The sequence below is a fragment of the Peromyscus californicus genome, unplaced genomic scaffold (assembly GCF_007827085.1).
Source record: "Peromyscus californicus insignis strain IS unplaced genomic scaffold, ASM782708v3 Scaffold_4__1_contigs__length_199733344, whole genome shotgun sequence".
NCBI classification, from domain to species: domain Eukaryota; kingdom Metazoa; phylum Chordata; class Mammalia; order Rodentia; family Cricetidae; genus Peromyscus; species Peromyscus californicus.
Genome location: NW_026294562.1, coordinates 2,025,546 through 2,046,078, shown reverse-complemented (window position 1 = coordinate 2,046,078; position 20,533 = coordinate 2,025,546). Strand labels below are relative to the sequence as shown.

The window sequence follows — 20,533 nt, the reverse complement described above, 5'->3', positions numbered from 1 at the left end:
CTCACCCACCACAGCAGAGAAGGTACAGCAGCAGGAGTAGGAAGCTGGCCGATCACAATGCATCCACACTTAGGAAGCAGAAACTGAATAGGAAGTAAAGTGAGGCTATAAAACCCCAAAGCCTGCCTCAAGTAAGATTCTTCTTTCTGCAGGGAGGCTCCAGCCTTAGGAGGTTGCACCTCTAAAGGTCCCACAACTTTTCCAAATCATACCACAAGCCAGTGACCAAGTGCTCAAACATATAAGCCTATGAGGAACAGCTCATATTCAAACCTCAGCCATGTCCTGCATGGTTATCTAAGTACCACACTGGCGTGTGCATTTTCGGTCTACTTTTCCCATCTAGTGTACTGGTCTAGATGAAGAACTGGTATTCGTGTGCAAAGACTGTCAGTAGCGGCCTTCATCATCCTCTCTGGAAGGTAGCATGTCTGCCCTTTAAGTTTTATTTATTCACCTGTTAATTGAGACAGGGTCACTTGCAGTCTAGGTTGGCCTCAAACTCACTAGGTAACTAGGAGTGATCCCGAACACCTATTCCTTCCTCCACCTCACAAGTGCTGGGATATGAGCATGCGCCAGGCACCAGATTTCTGCAAGGCTGGGAACAGGACCCAGAGCTTGATTAGTGCTAGGCAAGCTCTCGGCCAGCTGAGTTACATCTCCAGCCTTGCATGTGTGTCTTTTATGGAAGAACTGTTCTTATCTTGTTAATCCTGTGGAAGGCCACATGACCTCTCCCCAGGGCAGAGTCAAAGGGCCACAAGCAGAAATTTAAGCAAGAAGTGGTCCTCTGGAGGCTGCACACGTGGGCAGGTAGGGTCAAATAAGCAAGCCTTGGAGGTCTGGCTTTCACGTCCACCCTCGTCCTACCAAGTCTTTTATATTAAGACTTTTCTTCCTTCAGTTCCCACACTCTCCCCTGCAGTGACTAAACCTGTAGGATACAAATATAAAGTTGGCTGTACAACTTGATTGTAACACAGCAATTTGATCTTTAGGAATCAATGCCATGTCTAATGTAGGCGTGTAATTGGTTTCTCATTATTTTTAAAAGAATTGGTGGGTTATTTGTTCTTGAGCAGCTTGGCCCCTGAATGTCTATATGAGGAGGGGGAAAGGAGGAGGAGGAGAGGGGAAGGGAGGGGACAGGAGGAGAGATTGGAGAAGACTATGGTGGCCAGGGTCTTCAGTAGGACTGTACTATTTATCCTGTCTTGGTCCATTTATGTTACTATATCAAAAGCCACACACTGGGTGCTTTATGAAGAACAGAAATTAATTTCTCACAATTCTGGAGCTAGAGGTCTAAGGTGAAGAGGTCAGTGTCTGGTGAGGGCCTATCCCACTGACAGTACCCTCTCACAACAGCATCCATGTGTGGTGGAAGGAAGAGGTTCTTCCCAGCCAAACATGAAGGTGCTAAATCACTTTACTGAGAATTAATAAGCTCTGAAGAATGCTTTCTTTTTACATTTTAAAAAATTATTTTGTGTATGTGGGTGTTTTTCCTGCATGTGAGTCTGTACGTGGTGTACATATAGTTTCTGGGGAGGCCAGAAGACTCACTGGATGCCTTGAAGTCAGGCAGCTTTGTGTTACCATGTGCTTAACTGCTGAGCCGCCATCTCTCTCCAGCCCCAGGATTCTATTTCTTTAAAAGTTTTTAGATGTATTCGTTATTATGTGGGGTGTGTGTGTGTGTGTGTGTGTGTGTGTGTGTGTGTGTGTGTGTGCACCTACCACAGCACACATGTGGAAGTCAGAGGGCAACCTGTAGAAATCAGTTCTCTCATTTCACTGTGATGGTTTAGTGGATTAAACTCAGGTTATCAAGCTTGGTGGTAAGTACCCTTATGTGCTGAGCCATGAGGGAGTCTCTTTCTAGTTACCCCAGATAGACAGGGTAGTGACTCATTATAGAAACAATTCTACCCAAGTCCAGTTTGGTGAATATGAGTCTCTTGTTACTTACAGGTGCATGGGCGGCTCACGGGCAGTTACATCACCCAAGAAGAGTCCCGGTCCCCAGCAACTGACATATTCTCAGAAACGGGAGGGACCTTGTAGAGGTCTCATGTGGATAATCACAGATGTTCTGACTTCCATCCAGCGATGGCCCTGCTGGGCCCAAAAGACAGAATTCCCTAACAGAGAATTTGAGAGGACGATTATATTCAACCAGTAACACCTCTAACCCTGGAGCAGAAAGATTCATTTTGGACTGTGGTAGTGCTGCGGTCTTTCTCCGCATTCTGTCCACACTATGTCTGCCCCGACTGAGGCACTGCACTGGCCTCAGCAGCCCAGGAACTTAGTTTTGTTTTACTGGCACTTTCGTCAACAAAACCCCTCTAGAGGAGGAAAAACCTCAATAAACAGGAAGTTGAGCCTAGGTAGGTGACTCAGTCGGTAAAGAGCTAGCCTTGCAAACATGAGGATCTGAATTCAACCCCCAGATTTATCATTTAAAAAAAAAAAAAAAAAGGCCAGGCGTGCCAGCGCCTGCGTAGAATCCCAGTACTGGAGAGGCAGAGACAGGCGAATCTCTGGGGTTTCCAGACCAGCCAGCCTGGCCTGTTTGGCAAATTCCAGGCTAGTGAGAGAGCCTACAGGTTCCAGCACTTTGGAAACAGTGGGGCTATGTCTGTATTCAATCTTATTTCTGTTGTCCAATATTCCGGGTATGCCAGGGCAAGAGGTGTCCGGACAGCGCTCAGAAAGGACAGGCATTTGACTAAGAACTGAATATCAGATTTGGTACCTGGAAGCCAAAGCTGCAGTTCCAGAACGGGAAAGGCAGAACAAAACACAAAACAATCACCACGAGGTCCTCCAAAGCCCCCACCAGCAGCTCTGGCGCTGGTCAGGTGGATCAATAGCAATTTGGGGCGCTAGCAGGGGCGCCATCCCAGTTATTTGGATGAGCTGAACATGATGGGTTCCGGCTGCTTCCTGGGTCCTCTGGGAAACTCACGCACCATCCACTTAGGGCTGGAGCCTGGCCATTCTCCGGCCACTCCCACCTTTTTCCTCCAGGCCCAGGCTGGATGCCTCCGCCTCTTCCACACAGACCTCCTGTCCTTCCCTGAGCTGTTCCAAGAGGATGGAGGCTGAGGAGCCACTTGAGGCCAGGGCATGCTGCCCCGACGTCCTGGGGAAAGCCAGGAGATGCTGCCCTGAGGCCCTGGGCAAGCTTCTGCCTGGCTTCTGTTTCCTCTGCTGCCTGGTAACCTATGCACTGGTGGGTGCTGCTCTATTCTCTGCAGTAGAGGGCCGCCCTGATCCAGAGGCTGAGGAGAATCCTGAGTTGAAGAAGTTCCTGGACAAGCTGTGTAGCATCCTGAAATGTAATAGAACAGGTAGGTGCCTGAGAGGTTACTGTCTTGCAGCTGTCCTGGCAGGGGGTTGAGAGGAGTTCACCTGTAACCTCCTCCTTCCTGGTTCCTATTTCAAAGTCTATCAGTAGTGGGCTTGTGGGGAGTGGGGTCACTTTTCTTCTCTGGGCAATGGGGAGATGAACAGGCACCCTCCCAGGCGTGTAATGAGAAAAGTAAGCTCTAAGCAGGCGCTCTTAAGGTCCAGCTTTTCCTTCCCGGTGCCTCAGGCTCCCACCAGCCCCACCCATCCCCTCAGGGCTTAGGGGAGGGTAGGTCACTGGAGATTTTGTGGGATGGGCAGGATAAGTGGTGTGACTTCAGTTTTTTGGATTCCCGGGATGAACAAGCTGATTCCTATTTCAAAGTCTGTTTGTAGTGGGCTGGTGAGGGGTGGGGTCCGGGGCTGGGGCAGACAGAGGCCAGGTTGTTGTTTTAGCTTAGCTTATGTGATCCACAGCAGCAGCAGGGCCCTTGTTAGTCTCCTGAAGAGAAGGGGACCTACCATCTGAAATCTGCCAATAGTGAGGACTCCTTGGAAGGCAGAGATGAGAGGTATGAGGCAGAAGATGCTCAACAGGTGTCCTACGGCCTTTTGTTTGTGTTTCATCCTTTGATTTGGTCAGGGTGAGTCTAGATGCCAGGGCCTCAGTTTCTAATTTATAAAAATGGAAACAAGGTCAGGGGCCCTGGGGAGGACTAAGTAAGAAAGTGCATCCTGGGGTTAGACTAACCCTTATCAGCCCTTGACTCCCCAGTTCTCAGAGTCTGCACACTCCGTTCTGTGTCCAGGATCCCTTTACAAATTAGATTTCCAGGCAAGCCTTGGAGCTCCTGACTGTGTGGATCTGAGAGAAAGCTTGGAGATGTGTACTTTAGACAGATTCCCTGGGTGAATCTGAGGTGTGGGCTGGTTCAGGAGGCCCTGAACTTGCTGGAGATGGGGGTCTTATGACAGCCCCAAGTATACCTCAGCATCTCTCTGGCCACTAAGTAGAAATGTCTCTATGACAAAGATGCAAGAAGAGATACCTTCCACAGAGCAGGACTCTGACTTCCCGGGCCACCTCCCAGTCAGTCACAGCTGACAAGACCTGCTCCCAAACCGTGTCCCCACCTGGGGAGCAGCAACATGCAGGGTGCAGGCTCCCAAGCCCTCTTCTTCTCCCTGGTTGTTAGAGACTGCTTTTTTATTTATCTTTTATTTTCTATTTTTCTGTTAACAATATCTTTAAGCTCCTATCTTCTTTTGCCCTGGAAAGTTACATAACTTTCAAAGTTCACATACAAGGAAAGCAAGACAGGAATTCCATTCAGGGCACCGACGACGAATCTGAGCTTCTTACCACCAGGCTGCACTACTTTGCTGATGGAGAAACTGAGGCTCAGAAAGTAGCCTTTTGTTTAGAGCTATAAGAAGTAGTCAGGAAGAGTCTAGATGCCGGATTCTGGATTCCCAGGCTAGTGCCATTCAATTAAAGTGGGTGATGACTTCCCCTGTGGCCAGACTGTGCCATCCTCTTAGCTTAGGACCAAGGCTTCCCATCCCTAGAGACAGCCTCAGCCTGAAGCCCGGAGCTCAGGGTGCTCACCAAGCCTGTGGGCTCAGTGCCTTGCTTCTCACCACAGTCTGGCTTGCTGAAAGCCTTTTGCTTCGAGTTTAGAATTCCACAAGAGAGACGGCAGAGGCTTTTATTCCTCTTTAAAATGAATAAAGAAGGCTGGGCATGGTGGTGCATGACTATAATCTGAACACCCAGCAGGCAAAGATGGGAGAATTGGTATAATCTAGGCCAACCAAGGATTCATAACAAGACCCTGTCTCAAAAAATAACAACAGTATCAAAACCCCAAAGACTCAAACAACAACAAAACAAACAAAATGAAATATGAAAGAAATAGTTCAAACATTAAGAAATCCTTCAAAGGGCTAAGATGTATTTGGCTAGTATGCATAAAACCCTGGCTTCGATCACCAACACCACATAAACCAGCCATGATGGCCCATGCCTGTAATCCCAACATTTGGGTGTTGGAGTAAGGATGATCAGAAATTCAAGGTTATCTTTGGTTATTATAGCATTGGAGTTCAGCCTGGGCCATCTCTCAAAGGAAAAAAAAATCAGTTTAGGACTGTGGGAGAAGTAAGGAATCCTCCAAGGCTGCTGAGCTCAGGTCACACCCAGGCCCCCATGGGACTCTCCAACCTCTTAGACACCGTAGGCACCAGCAGCTGGATCTAAGCTGTGGAAGCATTTCCAAGGAGGGTTTTGATGGACAGGCTGCAGTGTTGCTGGGACAAATGGGCTGGGGCTGGGGGTGCTGCTGGCCCTGGTCCTCTCCCTGGGCAGGACTGTCTGGACAGGCAGAGCCCGTTTTATTACTCTGGTCTCTCCCCAGTGGTGGAAGGCAACAGGAAGGACCTGTGTGAGCATCTGCAGCAGATGAAGCCCCAGTGGTTCAAGGCACCTGAGGACTGGTCCTTCCTGAGTGCTCTCTTTTTCTGCTGTACAGTGTTCAGCACAGTGGGTAAGTGCAAGGGTTTGTGCTGCTGCAAATAACAGCTTGCTGGGGAGAGGCGTGGGGGCACCCGCTGGCAGGTGTGCTGAGACATTCCCTTTATCTAATACAAGGGACAGTGGCGGGGTGCCTACCTTGGGAGCTGGGAGCTGTTTCTAATAAAGGGGTACAGTGGCAAGGAAAGCCGCTACTGGTCCATAGGCCCCAGGGATGAGGGGCAAATCAGAAGACAACATTCTTCCTTCTTCAGGTGGTTGCAGCCCCATGCCTGGGCAAGGGCCCAGGTGAGCAAGGTAGAGGCCATACTGTGATCCTTCTTGCACACTTGACTGAATTTTCATGCATGAAGCTGTTGGCCCACCATGCATGCCTATACCAGTTGGGAACAGGGTAGACACGGCTCTAGCTTAGAGGCTCCTGGGCAACTTAGACATGCTCACAGGTGATCAGATGGGATCTGTGCATGGCAATGATGTACTCAGGGGATCCTGAAAGTAGAGAATGAAGAGCAGCTGTATCAGTCTTGGGTGGGGGCATTGAAGAGTGAGAATGTTTTAAAGGCCTCTCAGGGGTAGCATTCTTCTGAGCCTGCTGGAGTCCTGGGTAGGAAGGCAGAGAGGTGGGGTAGGTGGGAGTGATGAGGTCATTCCAGACCCCACATAGTAAATCAAAGGCCAGAGAACAAAATTTATGCCTGGGGCTGTAAGGAGGTTGCATCAGGAGTGAAGAAGAGAGAGAGTGAGGCCAGATCATGGGGCGGAAAAGGCTTCCTATCCTAAGGACAGGGGCCGTGTCTAAAAGACTGCCAGCAGGAAAGAAATTGGTGGCACCACCCAGAGACCCCTATAGCTTCAGCACAGCTGTACCAAGGAGGAAATGGCCACAGGAAGCTTCTTTAGAAGCCTAGGTGGGCAATAATGACAGCCCAAGTTAGGACAATGGCTGGAGGAAGATCTGAGACATGGGGTGTGAACTCCAGACTGGCACTGGGGTTTCTGGCTTCCATGGATAGGATGGGCAAGCTAAGGAGAGGGAGGATAGGGCTGGAGAGAGAGGATGGGGCTGGAGAGGGAGGATGGGGCTGGAGAGGGAGGATGAGGCTGGAGAGGGAGAGCTGGATTCTTGGCCAATGGTCATGACTTCTGAACAGTGCCTCCAAATGGAGACACCTAGGTCTGCTGAAAACATGGGCTTGGAGCTGGGGTGAGGGCTGGGACTGGAGGAGAGTGGGGTTTAGACTCATGGCATCTAGGTGGCAGGTGACTCACTGGGAATGACCCGAGCTACAGAGGAAGGTGTGGTGTGGTATAGAGATGGAGGGAAGCAAAGTGCCCGGGTACCAGGATCTGAACACTGCAGTGTGCTTTCCATGGCTACAAAAGTTATTACACAATCCATCCATGCCCAGCTGCTGTCCCATGCTCACAGAGGCCCAGGGAGTAGGGTATTCTGAGCCCAGAGAGGTGAGGTCAGAAGCCAAGGGTCACACAGTGAGTAGAATTGGTGCCCACAAATGGACTTCAAGACTTAGTCTAGTTTTGTTCCTTCAAAGGTGGAACCCTGACTTTGTGGGTCTGTGAGGTGCTGCAGACCCTTGTCTTTTGCTCAGGAAGCTGTGCTTGGGAAGCAAGATTGCTCTGATTCCTGAGCCTGCCTATGGGAGCCTGGAGTACATGCGGCCCTGGGAAGGGCAGAATTCCCAGAGAAGATGGAGCTGGCCATATCTTGTTTTTGCACTTGACTTATACATGTCCCAGTCCCCAGGCTAAGGAAAGATTCCTCGTGTAACAGTCATCCAGAGGAGGCTCCCTCTAGAATCCAGGGAAGGGTGAGGGCCTAGGGAGAGACTGCCTCTCCAGCACAAACAGCCACTTATCTGAAGATGGGTTCTGAGAACCCTCCAGGCCATCCACTCTCTTCTCAGAGGCCACACAAAAGCCAGGATCCTGGATGATGGAGGACATGGGAATGGGATGTGGACCTGGGCTTTCCTCTCTTGTGCCTGTTTCTTCCCACTGTCCCACAAATGCAAAGTTGCAATTAAGACACATCCTAGTTTCTGTAGTGTGTGTGTGTGTGTGTGTGTGTGTGTGTGTGTGGTTGGTTGGTCAAGCCCACAACTTACTCAGATGAGGCAAGTACTCTACCACTGAACTCTATCTCCAGCTCTAACTTCATATACATAGTTCTTCTAATACCCAAAGCAGAGAGGTACAGTTGTCATCCCCATACTCCAGATGGAGAAACTGAGACTCAGTCACATAGCTCTGCACACTTGAGCCCACTCTTCTGCCTCTCTGTATACTACTTGTGTCTCTAGCATGTAGGAACAGGTTGGGCGCTCCTCCTCAGGGAAACCTGCGGTCTGAGGGACAAGGAGGGGAGAGAGGGTCCAATAAACAAAAAGCACATAAGCACCCACACTGAAAACATGCAGGAGGAACAGCTGAGAAGGGGGCAGGTGAGACAGATGGGATGGGCCTGGCTTGTCTTGGGAGGAGTGAGGGCGTCCTTGTGGATGTGACCTGTGAGTTGGGGTCTGACAGATCAAAGGGAGGAGGCTTCCAGGCAGGAGAAATGATCCCTGTAAAACCCCAACCTTAGTGTCCCCTTTAGGACTTTAAGACTCTAGGAGAAGAGTCTTGGGAGTCCTTCTAGCCTCCAGGGGGTATGGGGAGACCTGGACTCTATGTCCTAGGCTAGATCAGAGAGGACTTTAGTAATGAGGGCAGGTTTAGGTTACCCTGGTTTCCATCTGGCAGTGCATTAGTAGGCCTGTTGGGAGGGCCAAGCCAGGAGCTCTTGGGTCAGAATTCTCAACAAGAGCATGGCCTCTTGTTTAATCCCTGCCCTTACTGGCCAGCCAGAGGCCTGGGGTCCCTGTCCTTCAAAAGAGCAGGCTCTCATCCTAGGAGGACTGGGCCTAAGACAGCCACAGAGATGCCATTGAGTTCTGTCCCTCACATCCCAGGGTGGTAGATCTTGGTGGCCAGCTGTGTATTTTGGAGGCTGGTCATCAAGACTCAGAGCTGGGTAACTTCTAGAGGGATGTGGCCCTCTGAACCTGACACCTGGACCCATAGCTCCCCCTACCTCTGCCAGTCTTACCTCTAGGGCACTTGGAGACTGGGCTGAGGCCGTATGTGTCAGTGGCAGCCACAGCTCTGACCACCTGACTCAATCCATGGCCAATTGCTGCAAGAAGACTGTGTGGTTCCCCTGCCCGCACACACCAGGAAGAAGCCGGTGGGGGTGCAGGTCAGGGCAGATGTGCAGACCCTGGAGCACCGAATATCAGGTTCCCATCATCCTTTTGCTCAGTGGGTCACAAGAGTCCCGCAAGGTCCACGTAACTTCTAGACATAACCACATGTAATGTCAAAAGCACCGACTGTCCCCTTTCTTCCCTGGGTTCTCTATAGACAGCAGAGATCTTGTTCTAGAAGCTTCCCATTTATCTCCTTCCCTCTTTCAAATGGCCTTAACAAGAGATGGACTCACTGGGTGACCAAGATCCAATGATCTACTCCTAAGTGGGGGGACAGTTTAAGAACCAGGGAGAGGGGCTGGGACACCAGCATCTGTCTCCACATATTCTACACACACCTCACAAGCTCCAAGAGAGCTCTTGCAACCATGGGTATTTCAGAACCAGTCTTAGCTGTTTGACTGGAGACAGGCAGGGTAGGTAATGGGTAGATAATAGGTAGAAAGCATAGGAACCACAGCCACATACTCAAGGACTAAGTGATTTATAACCTCCATTAATTCTCACAAGTCTCATGAGTGAGATGCTGTGACTGTTCCCATCCACAGGCGAGGGATGGCCAGGGCAAGCAGAGCAGGGATCAACCTTTGTATTAATTACTTCTTTTGTGGCTGTAGCAAAATACCAAACAAAACCAACTTAAGGAAGGAAGAGTTGGTTTTGGCTCACAGGTAGAGGGTGCAGTCTATCCTGGTGGGGACACTGTGGCTGCAGAATCATGAAGCAGCAGGTGACATTGCACCCGAGAGCCATGGATGCTGGTGCTCAGCTTGCTCCCTTTTCTCTGTTCAGAAAGGGACCCCACTTCATAGAATGGCACCATCCACACTCAGGGTGGGACTTTCCTCTTCAATTAACCCAGTCTAAGCAATCACTCAGAGGTTCGTTTCCATGGCAACCTTGTCCCATTGACAATTGGGATTAACCATCATCACAAGCCCCAAGCTAAGTCCAGGGACCAGTGAGAAAGAAGTGTGGTTCAGGGGAGAAGCAACCTTGAGTAAGATGCTGGGGAGAAGCTGGGGCCTGAGAGAACAGGCTTAGGTTGTCTTTTCACTGCCCCCCGAAAACTTAGATATAACTTACAGGGTCTCACAGTGGCCCCTTGGCCACCGTAACTGACTAATTCTCTGTCATAGGAACCCAATGCATTCATAGTAGGAAGCTATGTAGCATTTATGTCCTTCACCTACTAGACACAGGAGCATGACTCACACTGTCCCCACCCACGATGGTCACCAAAACTGTCTCCAAACATTTCCAGATACAGTCTGCTGAGAACCATCGACCTAGTACAGCAGATCAAAGTGTGTTGGATCTGTGGAGTCCACACAGCTGAGGAGTCTGTGAGGAATGCAGGTTAATGTTCGGCTCCATCAAGTATGGCCTCTGCAATTTGTCTTAACCCAGTGGTTCTCAATCTTCTTGATGCTGTGACCCTTTAATACAGTCCCTCGTATTGTGGTGACCTCGACCATAAAATTATTTTTGTTACTACTTCATAACTGTAATTTTGCTACTGTTGTGAATCATATAAATATCTGTGTTTTCTGATGACTCTGACGACCCCTGTGAAAGGATCATTCAACACCCAAAGGGGTCAAGACCCACAAGTTGAGAATCACTGCTCTTAACCAGTCCTTCTAGAACTACCTTTGGAAAACCTTTAACTTCCAGTCTTCTTGCCTTCATCTCCCAAGTGCTGTGTCTACAGGCATGTGCCATCATCCCATGTATGAGGACTGATCCAGAGCCTTTGTATGTGCTAGACAAATACTTTAACCAACTAAACCACTTCCCTGCCTCCTCTGATATATGCTGACATTGGAGACATTATCCACACAAGCAGCTGCACTTTATAATCTCCTCCCTATCTTACATAGGGCCCTGTGGGCCCTGCCCCAGGCCTACCAGAATCCAAGCCCAGGTTTCCGTATGAGCCCTTTAGGTGACTCTTATGGGAGTCTAGGCCTCAAATCACTGATGTAGTTGAAATGCATTAGCTTGGTGTAAATCTCAGGAAAGTCCAAACCACTCCCCTTTGTGTGAGGCAAGTAGGGAAGCCTGTGTCCAAAAGTGCCCTGGAGGAGGATGGTGGGGTGTGTCAGTGCTGCCTGTGATCACTGCTGGGTGTGACAGTCCCTCTACAATGCTGCTTCAGCCCTGCCTCTCCAGCTCCCCTGAAAGACACCTGGCCCTGATGCTAAGAAAGTGACACCTGTGTATGAGGCTGGTCAGTTCTCACCTGGCTCAGCTCCTAGAATCAGGAAGGGAAATTCTTGGGCTATTAAATACTTGGCAGGCTAAGTGCTGTGGAGTGATTGTATCGGAATAAGGAATGCATTATAGGAAGTGATAGTTTTCCATTCTGCATTTCAGCATTCGGTAATTGGGGCAATCCATTCCCTCAGTGGGGCTATGTGCCTCTGAGACCTGCTTCCTAGGGTTCTTTTCTGGAATGTAGCATACCTTCTGGACTATAAACATATCTCTCAGAGGGTCTCTGGAAGCCCATCTTGGGTTGGACATATTCCTGGGCAAGGTCTTCGAGTGAGAGGTGCTGGCTCTTGTGGGATACATCTATGTCGCTCTCAACAGGTCACGGCCTTATCTGTTTATTGTCCATTAAATGCAGGCAGTAATGGAGATTGCCATAAGTTCTGCTGTGCAGGGGATTTTGATTCTAAAAAGCACTTTACAGATTGTACAAGCAATATTTGATTTGATTCTTTAAATTGAAATAAATGTAACTCTAGGCCCTGACCCTGGAGGCTGGGTTGGGGAGGCAGTTACTTCTGAGGAGCCTGTGGTGAGCTTCCTGAAGCCCATGAGGATGTGGAGTTTGCAGCATATCTGGAACATGAGGTGTTTTATGTGTGGGGGACTTGCTTATGGCCTGTGACATCCCTAAGGGCTACGGCTCGGTGGGGCCCATGTAAAGCTTGGGCATGGTACTCTACTGATGCTCCAGGCTCAGAGTCAGCTTTGAACTTTCTATCCTCCTGCCTCAGCCTCCCAAGTAGTTGAGATTTCAGGCATGATTTCCAGGCCCTACTCCAGTATCTTGGGAATTCAGTGCCTCCCTTTGCTTATGCACCCAAGGAAACTGAGGCAGCTGTCGATAAAGCCCCTTAACCCAGCTCAGGTCACAGAGCTCATGAATCAGAGTGAGGTGGCCAATTCCCTCCACAGCACTTCCTCTCTTCTGTGTTCCTGAATTCTGCCAAACTCCTCTGAGTGGGAACTCACCCCAAAATCAACCTACACAGTCGGGTTTCATATGACCCAGCTCTGTCTTCCCCAGCACTTTTCTTACACCCCAAGATACTCCTTCCTTCTTTAAGTCCTTAGATCTCTTATTTCCCCGGCCTCACCTCACTGCCCTCCCCTGATCCATGTCCACTGGCCACACTGGTTATCTTAGTTCCTGTTCTGTTGTTGCAGAGACACTAAGGCTAATTTAATTGAGGGTTTGCTTACAATTCAGAGGTTCAGTCCATTATCGTCATGGCAAGGAGCACGGTGGCATGCAGGCAGACACGGTGCTGGAGAAGTAGCTGAGAGTTCTACATCCTGATCCTCAGGCAGCAGGGAGAGAGAATCTGGGCTTGGCATGGGCGTTTGAAACCTCAAAGCCCACCCCTAGTGACACACTTCCTCCAACAAGGCCACACCTCTTAATCCTTCTAATCCTATGGAAGAGTTCCATTCCCTGGTGACTAAGCATTTAAATACATAAGCCCATTGGGGGAGGTATTCTTATTCAACTGCCACACGGGCCTTCCTTTGATTCCTCATATATAGTGGCAGCTTTACTCTGGAGACACTTTGGTTAAAATTTGGAATCCTCTCTAGGGAGACATAGATAGATGAGTCCTGAGCCCACAGCTTGGCGAGTGCACGGCAGGCTGGATTTTAGCTCCCTGTCACGCCCTGGATATACGTGCAGTGCACAAACTACTTAGCTGTGTGCAGCAGCCACGGGAGCTTTGCACATGCTGGTGCTTCCTCACCTGGCCAGTCTCTGGTCCCCGGGTTGGCTAATCTTGGCTGCCAACTTGGCACACCTGGGGAAAGGGTGCCTAATTAAGGCATTGCCTCCATTAGAATTGACTGAGGGCACGTCTGTGGCGCGTTTTCTTGATTGCAAATTGATGTAGGAGGTCCACTGTGGGCAGCGCATCCTCAGGGAGCTGGCTTGGCCTGTGCTGCAGTTAAAGAGGGGAAGAAGCCACTAAGTAGGGCTCCCCCATAATCTCAGCTTCAGTTTCTGCCTCTAGGTCCCCACTTTGAGTTCCTGTTCTGGCTTCCCTCAGCAATGTATCCTGTAAGCCACACAAACCCTTTCCTCCCCAAATAGGTTTTGGTCAGTGTTTTTATCACAGCAACAAAAGTAAATGAGAACAACCCCTGTCTCATCTCTGTTCAAGCCACCTAACCAAGAAATCTGAGCCTAGATCCTGAATGGAAGCCTTTGTTTTAACCACATTTATAACAATCACGTTTATAATATTTTGTTCTCTTCCTTCTTGTGATTAAGCTGCATCTCAAATAATGGTAGTCATATTGGTGGGTATTTGATTGACATCCGCTTCCCCTGAACCAGAAACTCACAGAGGTTGGACATTGTAAATGTGTCTCGAGTGTGTCCTTTGTAAATCACTAAACACTCATAACCACTCACTGAATGAATGAATGAATGAATGAATGAATGCGTGGAGTTAACTAACCCTGCTACCACATGGTCAGCCCTGCCTCAGCCTGCGGGATGTGCAGTGCTCTGAGACAGATGAAAGGGGTCTGATGAGAACTTTGGAGGGTCACAATCCTTCCTGGGCTTCGAGGATGCCTTCTACTTCTGCTTTCTCCCTGGGATTCTGGTGAGGTGGCCATCCCACAGTCTGTCTGCTCTGGGAGGCCAAGTTTCCAACAGGGAGGCACAAGTGGAGAAGACTAGTGCTCAGCTTGCTAAGAATCACCTTCAACTTAATTTACACAATTGATGCATTTTTCTATATTAATCAAAGATTAAACACAAACACACACAGCAAACCTTTTTCCTCTGCTTGTCAACAGCTCTAAAAGTTCCAGTTGCCTATGCTGAGGGCTGCTGGCTCAGCTCCTGGCTCCTGTCTTCTGCAAAGGGAGGTGGCATGGGAGTGGCCGAAAAACAGCCCCCGGTGGGCACTGACCAGCCAGTTCTCACTAGATGAGATTCCTGTCCCGAGACTACAAGCAGTGGTGAGGCCTGAGGAACCCTGTGACCTAGACTCCCAACATCCACTATTTATTATACATATGTGCTGGGCCAAGCTACTTCGTTGCCCCTTGCCTCAGTTTCTCCATTTGTAAGTTATGAGAATATCTCTCCAGGAAGGCTGGCCACTCACCACCCACAGCAGGTGTTCAATACGTGGATATTAGCTCTCAGGGCATCACATTTACTAGCCTATGGAGTCTCAGGTCCCAGCCTGGCAGGATCTTCCCAACTAGTCACTTAAGGGCAGCACCCTCCCCCTCCCCAACCTGAAGTGCAAAGATGTGAGCAGTCAAGTAGAGGTCTGTTCTGTTCAGAGCTGGGCTGTGAACTGAGGCGGCTGTCTGGGAGTGCTCCGTGCTGGTACCCTCCCTGCCACTCAAGAACACACTCTCTCACCTGGAACTTCACAGCTCTGAGGACACAGCTGTACCTGCATCTTCTTTCTATTGCTCCCTAATAAAATACATCCTGCTGTCCACAGCACTGCATGAAATAAATGCTTGTTGTATAAAAACAAATACAACAAGAGGTTCAGGAACCTCAGAAAGGACAAAGGTGGCTTCGCTTCTTAGAAGCAGGCATCTTTGGCAAGAGGAAGAAGGCAGTGGAAATGACTGCCTCACACCTGTGCTTTTACAGGACGGTGGAGCTCAGCCTCGAGGGTGGGGGTGGGCCACAACAAAATGAAGGGCAGTCGCTTCATCCCCAGCATGTCCCTGCCAAAGACATTTTCAGTCTGAATATGAACTGCCTTTCTTCTTTCCCTGTCCCTCTGTCAAGATACATGCCAGACACACATGCAGATGCTTTGAGATGGATATTTACTTATTCATTCATGTGTACATTTATTTTCAGCATGGGGTTTGAACTTGCAGCCTTATGCATTCTAAGCACAAGCTTTACCCCTGAGTTATGCACCTAGTCCAGGATGAATATTTTTACTGTGTAAAGTTGCATGTTCAGGAGAAGAAACAGCAGCTCTCTTTTGAGCCTCTGAGGGATGCGAGAGACTGATACCAACACCAGGCTCTGTCTTGTTTCTCAGGTTATGGCCACATGTACCCTGTCACCAGGCTTGGCAAGTTCCTGTGCATGCTCTATGCTCTCTTTGGAATCCCTTTGATGTTCCTGGTCCTCACAGACATAGGGGACATTCTAGCCACCATCTTATCCAGGGCTTACAATCGGTTCCAGGCTCTCCTTTGCCTCCCCCATGCTCCCTCCAAGTGGTGCTCCAGCTTGCTCTGCAGGAGGCAGCCTGATAGCAAACCTGTGGCTGAAACCATCCCTCAGATTGTCATCAGTGCTGGGGTGGATGAGTTCCTAGACCCCCAGCCATACCGGGAGCCTGCGTCTCCAAGCTGCAATGTGGAGCTGTTTGAGAGATTAGTTGCACAAGAGAAACAGGACAAGCTACAACCACCCATGATGCGTCCTGTAGAGAGAAGCAGCTCATGTCCCGAGCTGGTGCTGGGACGGCTGTCCTGTTCTATCCTTAGCAATCTGGATGAAGTGGGCCAGCAGGTGGAGAGGCTGGACATCCCTCTCCCTGTCATTGCCCTGGTCATCTTCGCCTACATCTCCTGTGCAGCTGCTGTCCTCCCGTTCTGGGAGACGGAGCTGGGCTTCGAGGATGCCTTCTACTTCTGCTTCGTCACACTGACCACCATTGGGTTCGGGGACATCACCCTAGATCACCCCCACTTCTTCCTCTTCTTCTCCATTTATATCATTGTCGGCATGGAGATCGTGTTCATCGCCTTCAAACTGATGCAGAACAGGTTTCTGCATACCTACAAAACCCTCATGCTGTTTTTTTGCAAAAGGGAAGTTTCACTACCTTGCTAAAAAGTGCGGACTCTGGCAGCTTGGGGGTGACAGACACAGGTCCTGCAGGTCCCCTCACCTTGTTTTTGGTACACGAGGATTAGAACCATGATAACTCGCCATCTGAGCTCCCGAGGCTTGGAAAACAGTCTGTGTGAGGACTGAGTTCAGCGTTGAGATCCTTCAGAAGCTGAGCCACACTGGTACATAGGACAAGAGTGAAGGTCATCTCCAATGTTTCCAGTGCAATCAGTGTCCCTGTCTGCACTTTAGAAAGGTGCCATTTTAAGAATATGAAAAAACCTGATGATGTCACTGCTTTCTTGTGACAGGAGGGAAAAAATTAGACCTTTGTTCTTGGCGTTTGTACTTTGAGGGAAGTTAAAATCTTCCCAATTGGCCTCAGCCTCCCCTGAACAGCCAAAGTGTATCCGAGTAACCTGCTTCGCTGAATGACTGCATGGATGCTGGACACCTGCCCAGCATGGTGGAGTTATCATCTGGGAGAAGTCTTCCTGGCCAGATTCTAGTAAAACACCTGTCTCACACTCAGCTCATGGATGATGCCACTTGAGTGAACTAGCTGGTGATGATGTTGTCACCTGCAGGGATGGATTAGTTCCCAGTGGGTGGAGAAACTCTAGAGCTGCCCCCGAGTGGTTGACATGGAGTAGGTGCCCCACCCACATGTCCCTTTGGAATCTGTCTTTGGCCAGCAAGGTGTGAGCATGTGCTAGGTCAGCTAGAGATGCCAAAGAGGGAGCAGCCTTAATCCATGGACGAAGGGGTGGACAGCTGGCACCAGGCTGCCTTGCCCTTCCCATGTGAGAGCTCTGGGCTGTGCTGGACAGCCACTTTTCCCAGGGGGCCTCGGGTGATCATGAGCACACTCTGAAATGGCCCCCTGGTCTCCTTTTCTCGTCATCCACCTCTCCATCAGGCTCTGTGGGGTCTCCCTCCTGTAGAACATACCCCGACTCACATCTGTCTCCAGCCTCTGAGGACCAAGAAGAGGACAATGACAGGTGACCCAGGGACTGGCTGGTAAGGTTAGGGGAGGCACAAGTCCCAGTTTCTCTATTTGAAGGTTATTGGAAATGCCTTCTGACTGCATCTGCAAGTCCTGCGATTAGCCCCCGGGTAAGTGGTGGCTGGTGGTACAGGGCGGAACCCAGGACCTGGGCTTGAAGGGCTCACGGTCGTGTCTGAGATTCCAGCCACTTCTCAGGAGCGTTGGGGTCTCTGGAGCTTTCCCCACTTCCCCCACAAAGTTAAATCCTTAACTCCTCCAGTCCTTGAAGATCTACCTCAGGCCACAGAATCGACAAGTGTAAGCAGGAACCAGTGAGAACACAGGAAACACCAGGGTGAACGATCAGGCCAGTGCTCGGGTTTTGTGGTCTGACATGCCCCAAGCTTTGTTAGTACAGGCGAGGTGTGGCAAAGCCCCTCAAATCCAAGTTCACTGAAGACTGCCCCCTCCAAGGGGCAGGTGATGGGAATGGAGGGTGCCTAGAAGTTCTACAGATATCCCCGGAACATTGGCTATTTACCGGGAGAAGGACATGTGAGCATGAACCAAGTGACTCCTCAGAACAGAGGTAACTTCATGACAGGTGGCATGAACTCCTCAGTGACCCACAGCTCTCTTTTTCTTTTTCTTTTTTAAAAAAATCTATCATCTATGTCTGTCTGTCTGTCTAGTCCTTGTGTGTGCATGTGCACATGTGCCAAGGTGTGTGCAGAGGCAGGTAGCAGAGAACAGTCTGTAGAGTTGGTTCTCTCCTTCTACCATGTGTGTTTTGGGGATCGAGCTCAGATCGTCAAGCTTGGTGGTCATCACTTTGACCCACTGAGCCGTCTCATCAACCCTCCTTTACTTTTGAGATAGGGTCTCATCAAATCCATGCTGGCTTTGGATTTGGCACACAGTCAAGGATGACCTTGAACTTCTGGTCTTTCTGCCTCTACCTGGGATTACGGGACTCAGTCTGCCACTATACCTAGTTTATTCAGTGCTGAGGACTAAACCCAGGGCTTAGTGCATGGGATGTAGCCCTTCACCTACTGAGCTACACCCCACCCTGCCACTTCCTACACCCCACCCTGCCACTTCCTACACCCCACCCTGCCACTTCCTACACCCCACCCTGCCACTTCCTATACCTCCCCCTGCCACTTCCTACACCCCACCCTGCCACTTCCTACACCCCACCCTGACACTTCCTATACCTCCCCCTGCCACTTCCTACACCCCACCCTACCACTTCCTACATCCCAGCTCTGCCACTTCCTATACCCCAGCCCTACCACTTCCTTCCTGAGGCAAAGACAGACATGGAGGCTGTTAGGAAATCACGTTATGCAAACTAAATAGATGAAATACCTTGCTCATTTGTTTACCCCATTTACTAGCAATGGAATTTTCCATGGTTCTGATGACATGGATCCGTGTGTCTTCCTGCCCCTCATTTTTTACCCTGTGTCATGCAGCCCATAGGCAACAGTGCATTTCCACATGTGTATTCCAGAAAACAGACTTCCATGCCCAGGTTCAAGAATATGAATTCATGCCACCAAGCCTTTCCTGATGGCTCCAGACCTTGCCTTAAAGCACTTTCTGTTGCCCCCTGACCTCTACTATCTACTATCAGCTTGGACTATGTATTTATATTTTACATTGCCGTGTTAAATACCTAAGAAAACTTACAGGTGGAAAGACTGTCTTGGGCACATGGCTTCAGAGGGTTTAGTTAGTGGTCTCTTGGCTGTGTATTTTGGGGACTGTGATGAGGCAGAATAATGTGACAGAAAGGAAGGGGGGACAGGGTAGAGGGAGAGAGAGGAGGAAAAGGAGGAGGAAGAAGAGGAGGAGGAAGAGCCGGGGACAGGATATAACCTTCAAAGTCATGCCTCCCAGTGACCCACTTCCTCCCACCAAGCCTTATCTCCTACTAGCACACTTACCTATGAACTCATCAATGAGTTAACTCATTTAGGAACCTTTAGGAACCAATAGCCTCTGCATAGTGTTACCAGCTGGGGATCCAACCTTCAACACATGAACCTTTAGGGAGACAGTTCATCTGCATACCGCAACACCTTCCTATACTACATCACAATTGAATGAGCTAATCACACATTTATTTTTCGTGGGTCTGGAGGCTTGATAGTGTTCTCAGGTTCTGTGTATACAACCTGGTTGATGTATGATGTATGTGTGGCTTTCTCTTTTCGTAAGGGCATTGATCCCATCCTGAGTGTTCTACCCTTGTGACCTCACCTAGCCCTAACAGCTTCATCCACTGGAAGTTAGTTTCAAAACATGGCTCTGAGTGATGCATTCAGCCCATAGCACTCAAGCTCAGGGGCCACTGATTTGGGCAAGGGAGTTTTCAAATATCTCTGATGGGTGCAATTTGCATGCAGCCAGGGTTGAGGATCAGAGTATTTATTAGCTGCTCTCAGCACTTCAAGTGCCCTTTTCCCTGTGGGATGGGTTAAGAGCTGCCCTCTAAGCCCAGTTCCCTGTAGCTTCCTCGGTGTGCCCAGATCACCAGAAGTGGATCGATCCCGTCTCCAGACTATAATGAGGTTATAGTTCTTTGTCTCCTGTCTAAACCTGGAACCTCCTGAGTAAACCAGTGTCCTTTGCACAGTCTGCCACACATTGAACTCAGTGCACCCCTATCAGACTGCTTTGTGGGAGTTGGGGGGTGGGTCTCAACTTACCCATAAACTCCTGGGCCCTGGAGTGGAGGAGCACTTGATGTGTTCCTCACCCAGGGGTACAAAAAAGCCCCATTACCCTGTTACAGTTCATCTCTGACCTGTACCAGGACCAAAGGCCTGAGTGCCATATTAGTGCAGGGGCTGTGACGTCATCCTGCCCAGTTGTCCTGCAGTCTGACACTGGCCATGTTTAAGCAAAGGATTAAAGTTTGGGTGAGTTCAGAGGTGGGTTCAAATGCCACAGCCAATGATGTAGGGTGGGGAAATAGATGGCGATGACTCGGAAGATCCAGTCCTGGGAGTCCCCGGAGACTGCAGAGCTGGCTTGATCACGGCGACTTCCCGGTTGGGTTGCTGAGGTGGGAGTTTTGGGGGAATCTTCTGCCCGACCAGATGCAGAATGCGAGACCTCAAATGGCCACCAGGTGGCGAGCCAGACTGCTCCGACCTCGCGCTCCAGAGCCAGCAGGTGGCGTGTTCGCCTTTTGCTGCCTTTGGCCGCTCCACGAACCTGCAAAGGAAAGGGTTCAGGTGGGAGCTCACTTGAAG

The 20,533-nt window shown here is 49.8% G+C and overlaps 1 protein-coding gene across 1 annotated transcript; it reads left to right on the top strand.

Annotated features, from left to right (window-relative positions):
* The first annotated feature begins 3,106 nt into the window (after nucleotides 1–3,106).
* On the top strand, nucleotides 3,107–18,301 carry Kcnk18 (potassium two pore domain channel subfamily K member 18). The gene is made up of 3 exons (XM_052763378.1): nucleotides 3,107–3,362; nucleotides 5,778–5,906; nucleotides 15,471–18,301. Exons 1-3 carry the CDS (start codon nucleotides 3,107–3,109, stop codon nucleotides 16,271–16,273), a joined length of 1,188 nt encoding a protein of 395 aa, XP_052619338.1. The 3' UTR covers nucleotides 16,274–18,301.
* The last annotated feature ends 2,232 nt before the right edge of the window (nucleotides 18,302–20,533 follow it).

What these genes read in the sequence shown, in the direction of transcription:
- Kcnk18 (XM_052763378.1), top strand. Translation starts at nt 3,107, where the DNA reads ATGGAGGCTGAGGAGCCACTTGAGGCCAGGGCATGCTGCCCCGACGTC. An exon ending in CCTGAAATGTAATAGAACAG is followed by an intron (nt 3,363 to 5,777) that starts GTAGGTGCCTGA and finishes GTCTCTCCCCAG; the next exon opens with TGGTGGAAGGCAACAGGAAG. An exon ending in TACAGTGTTCAGCACAGTGG is followed by an intron (nt 5,907 to 15,470) that starts GTAAGTGCAAGG and finishes CTTGTTTCTCAG; the next exon opens with GTTATGGCCACATGTACCCT.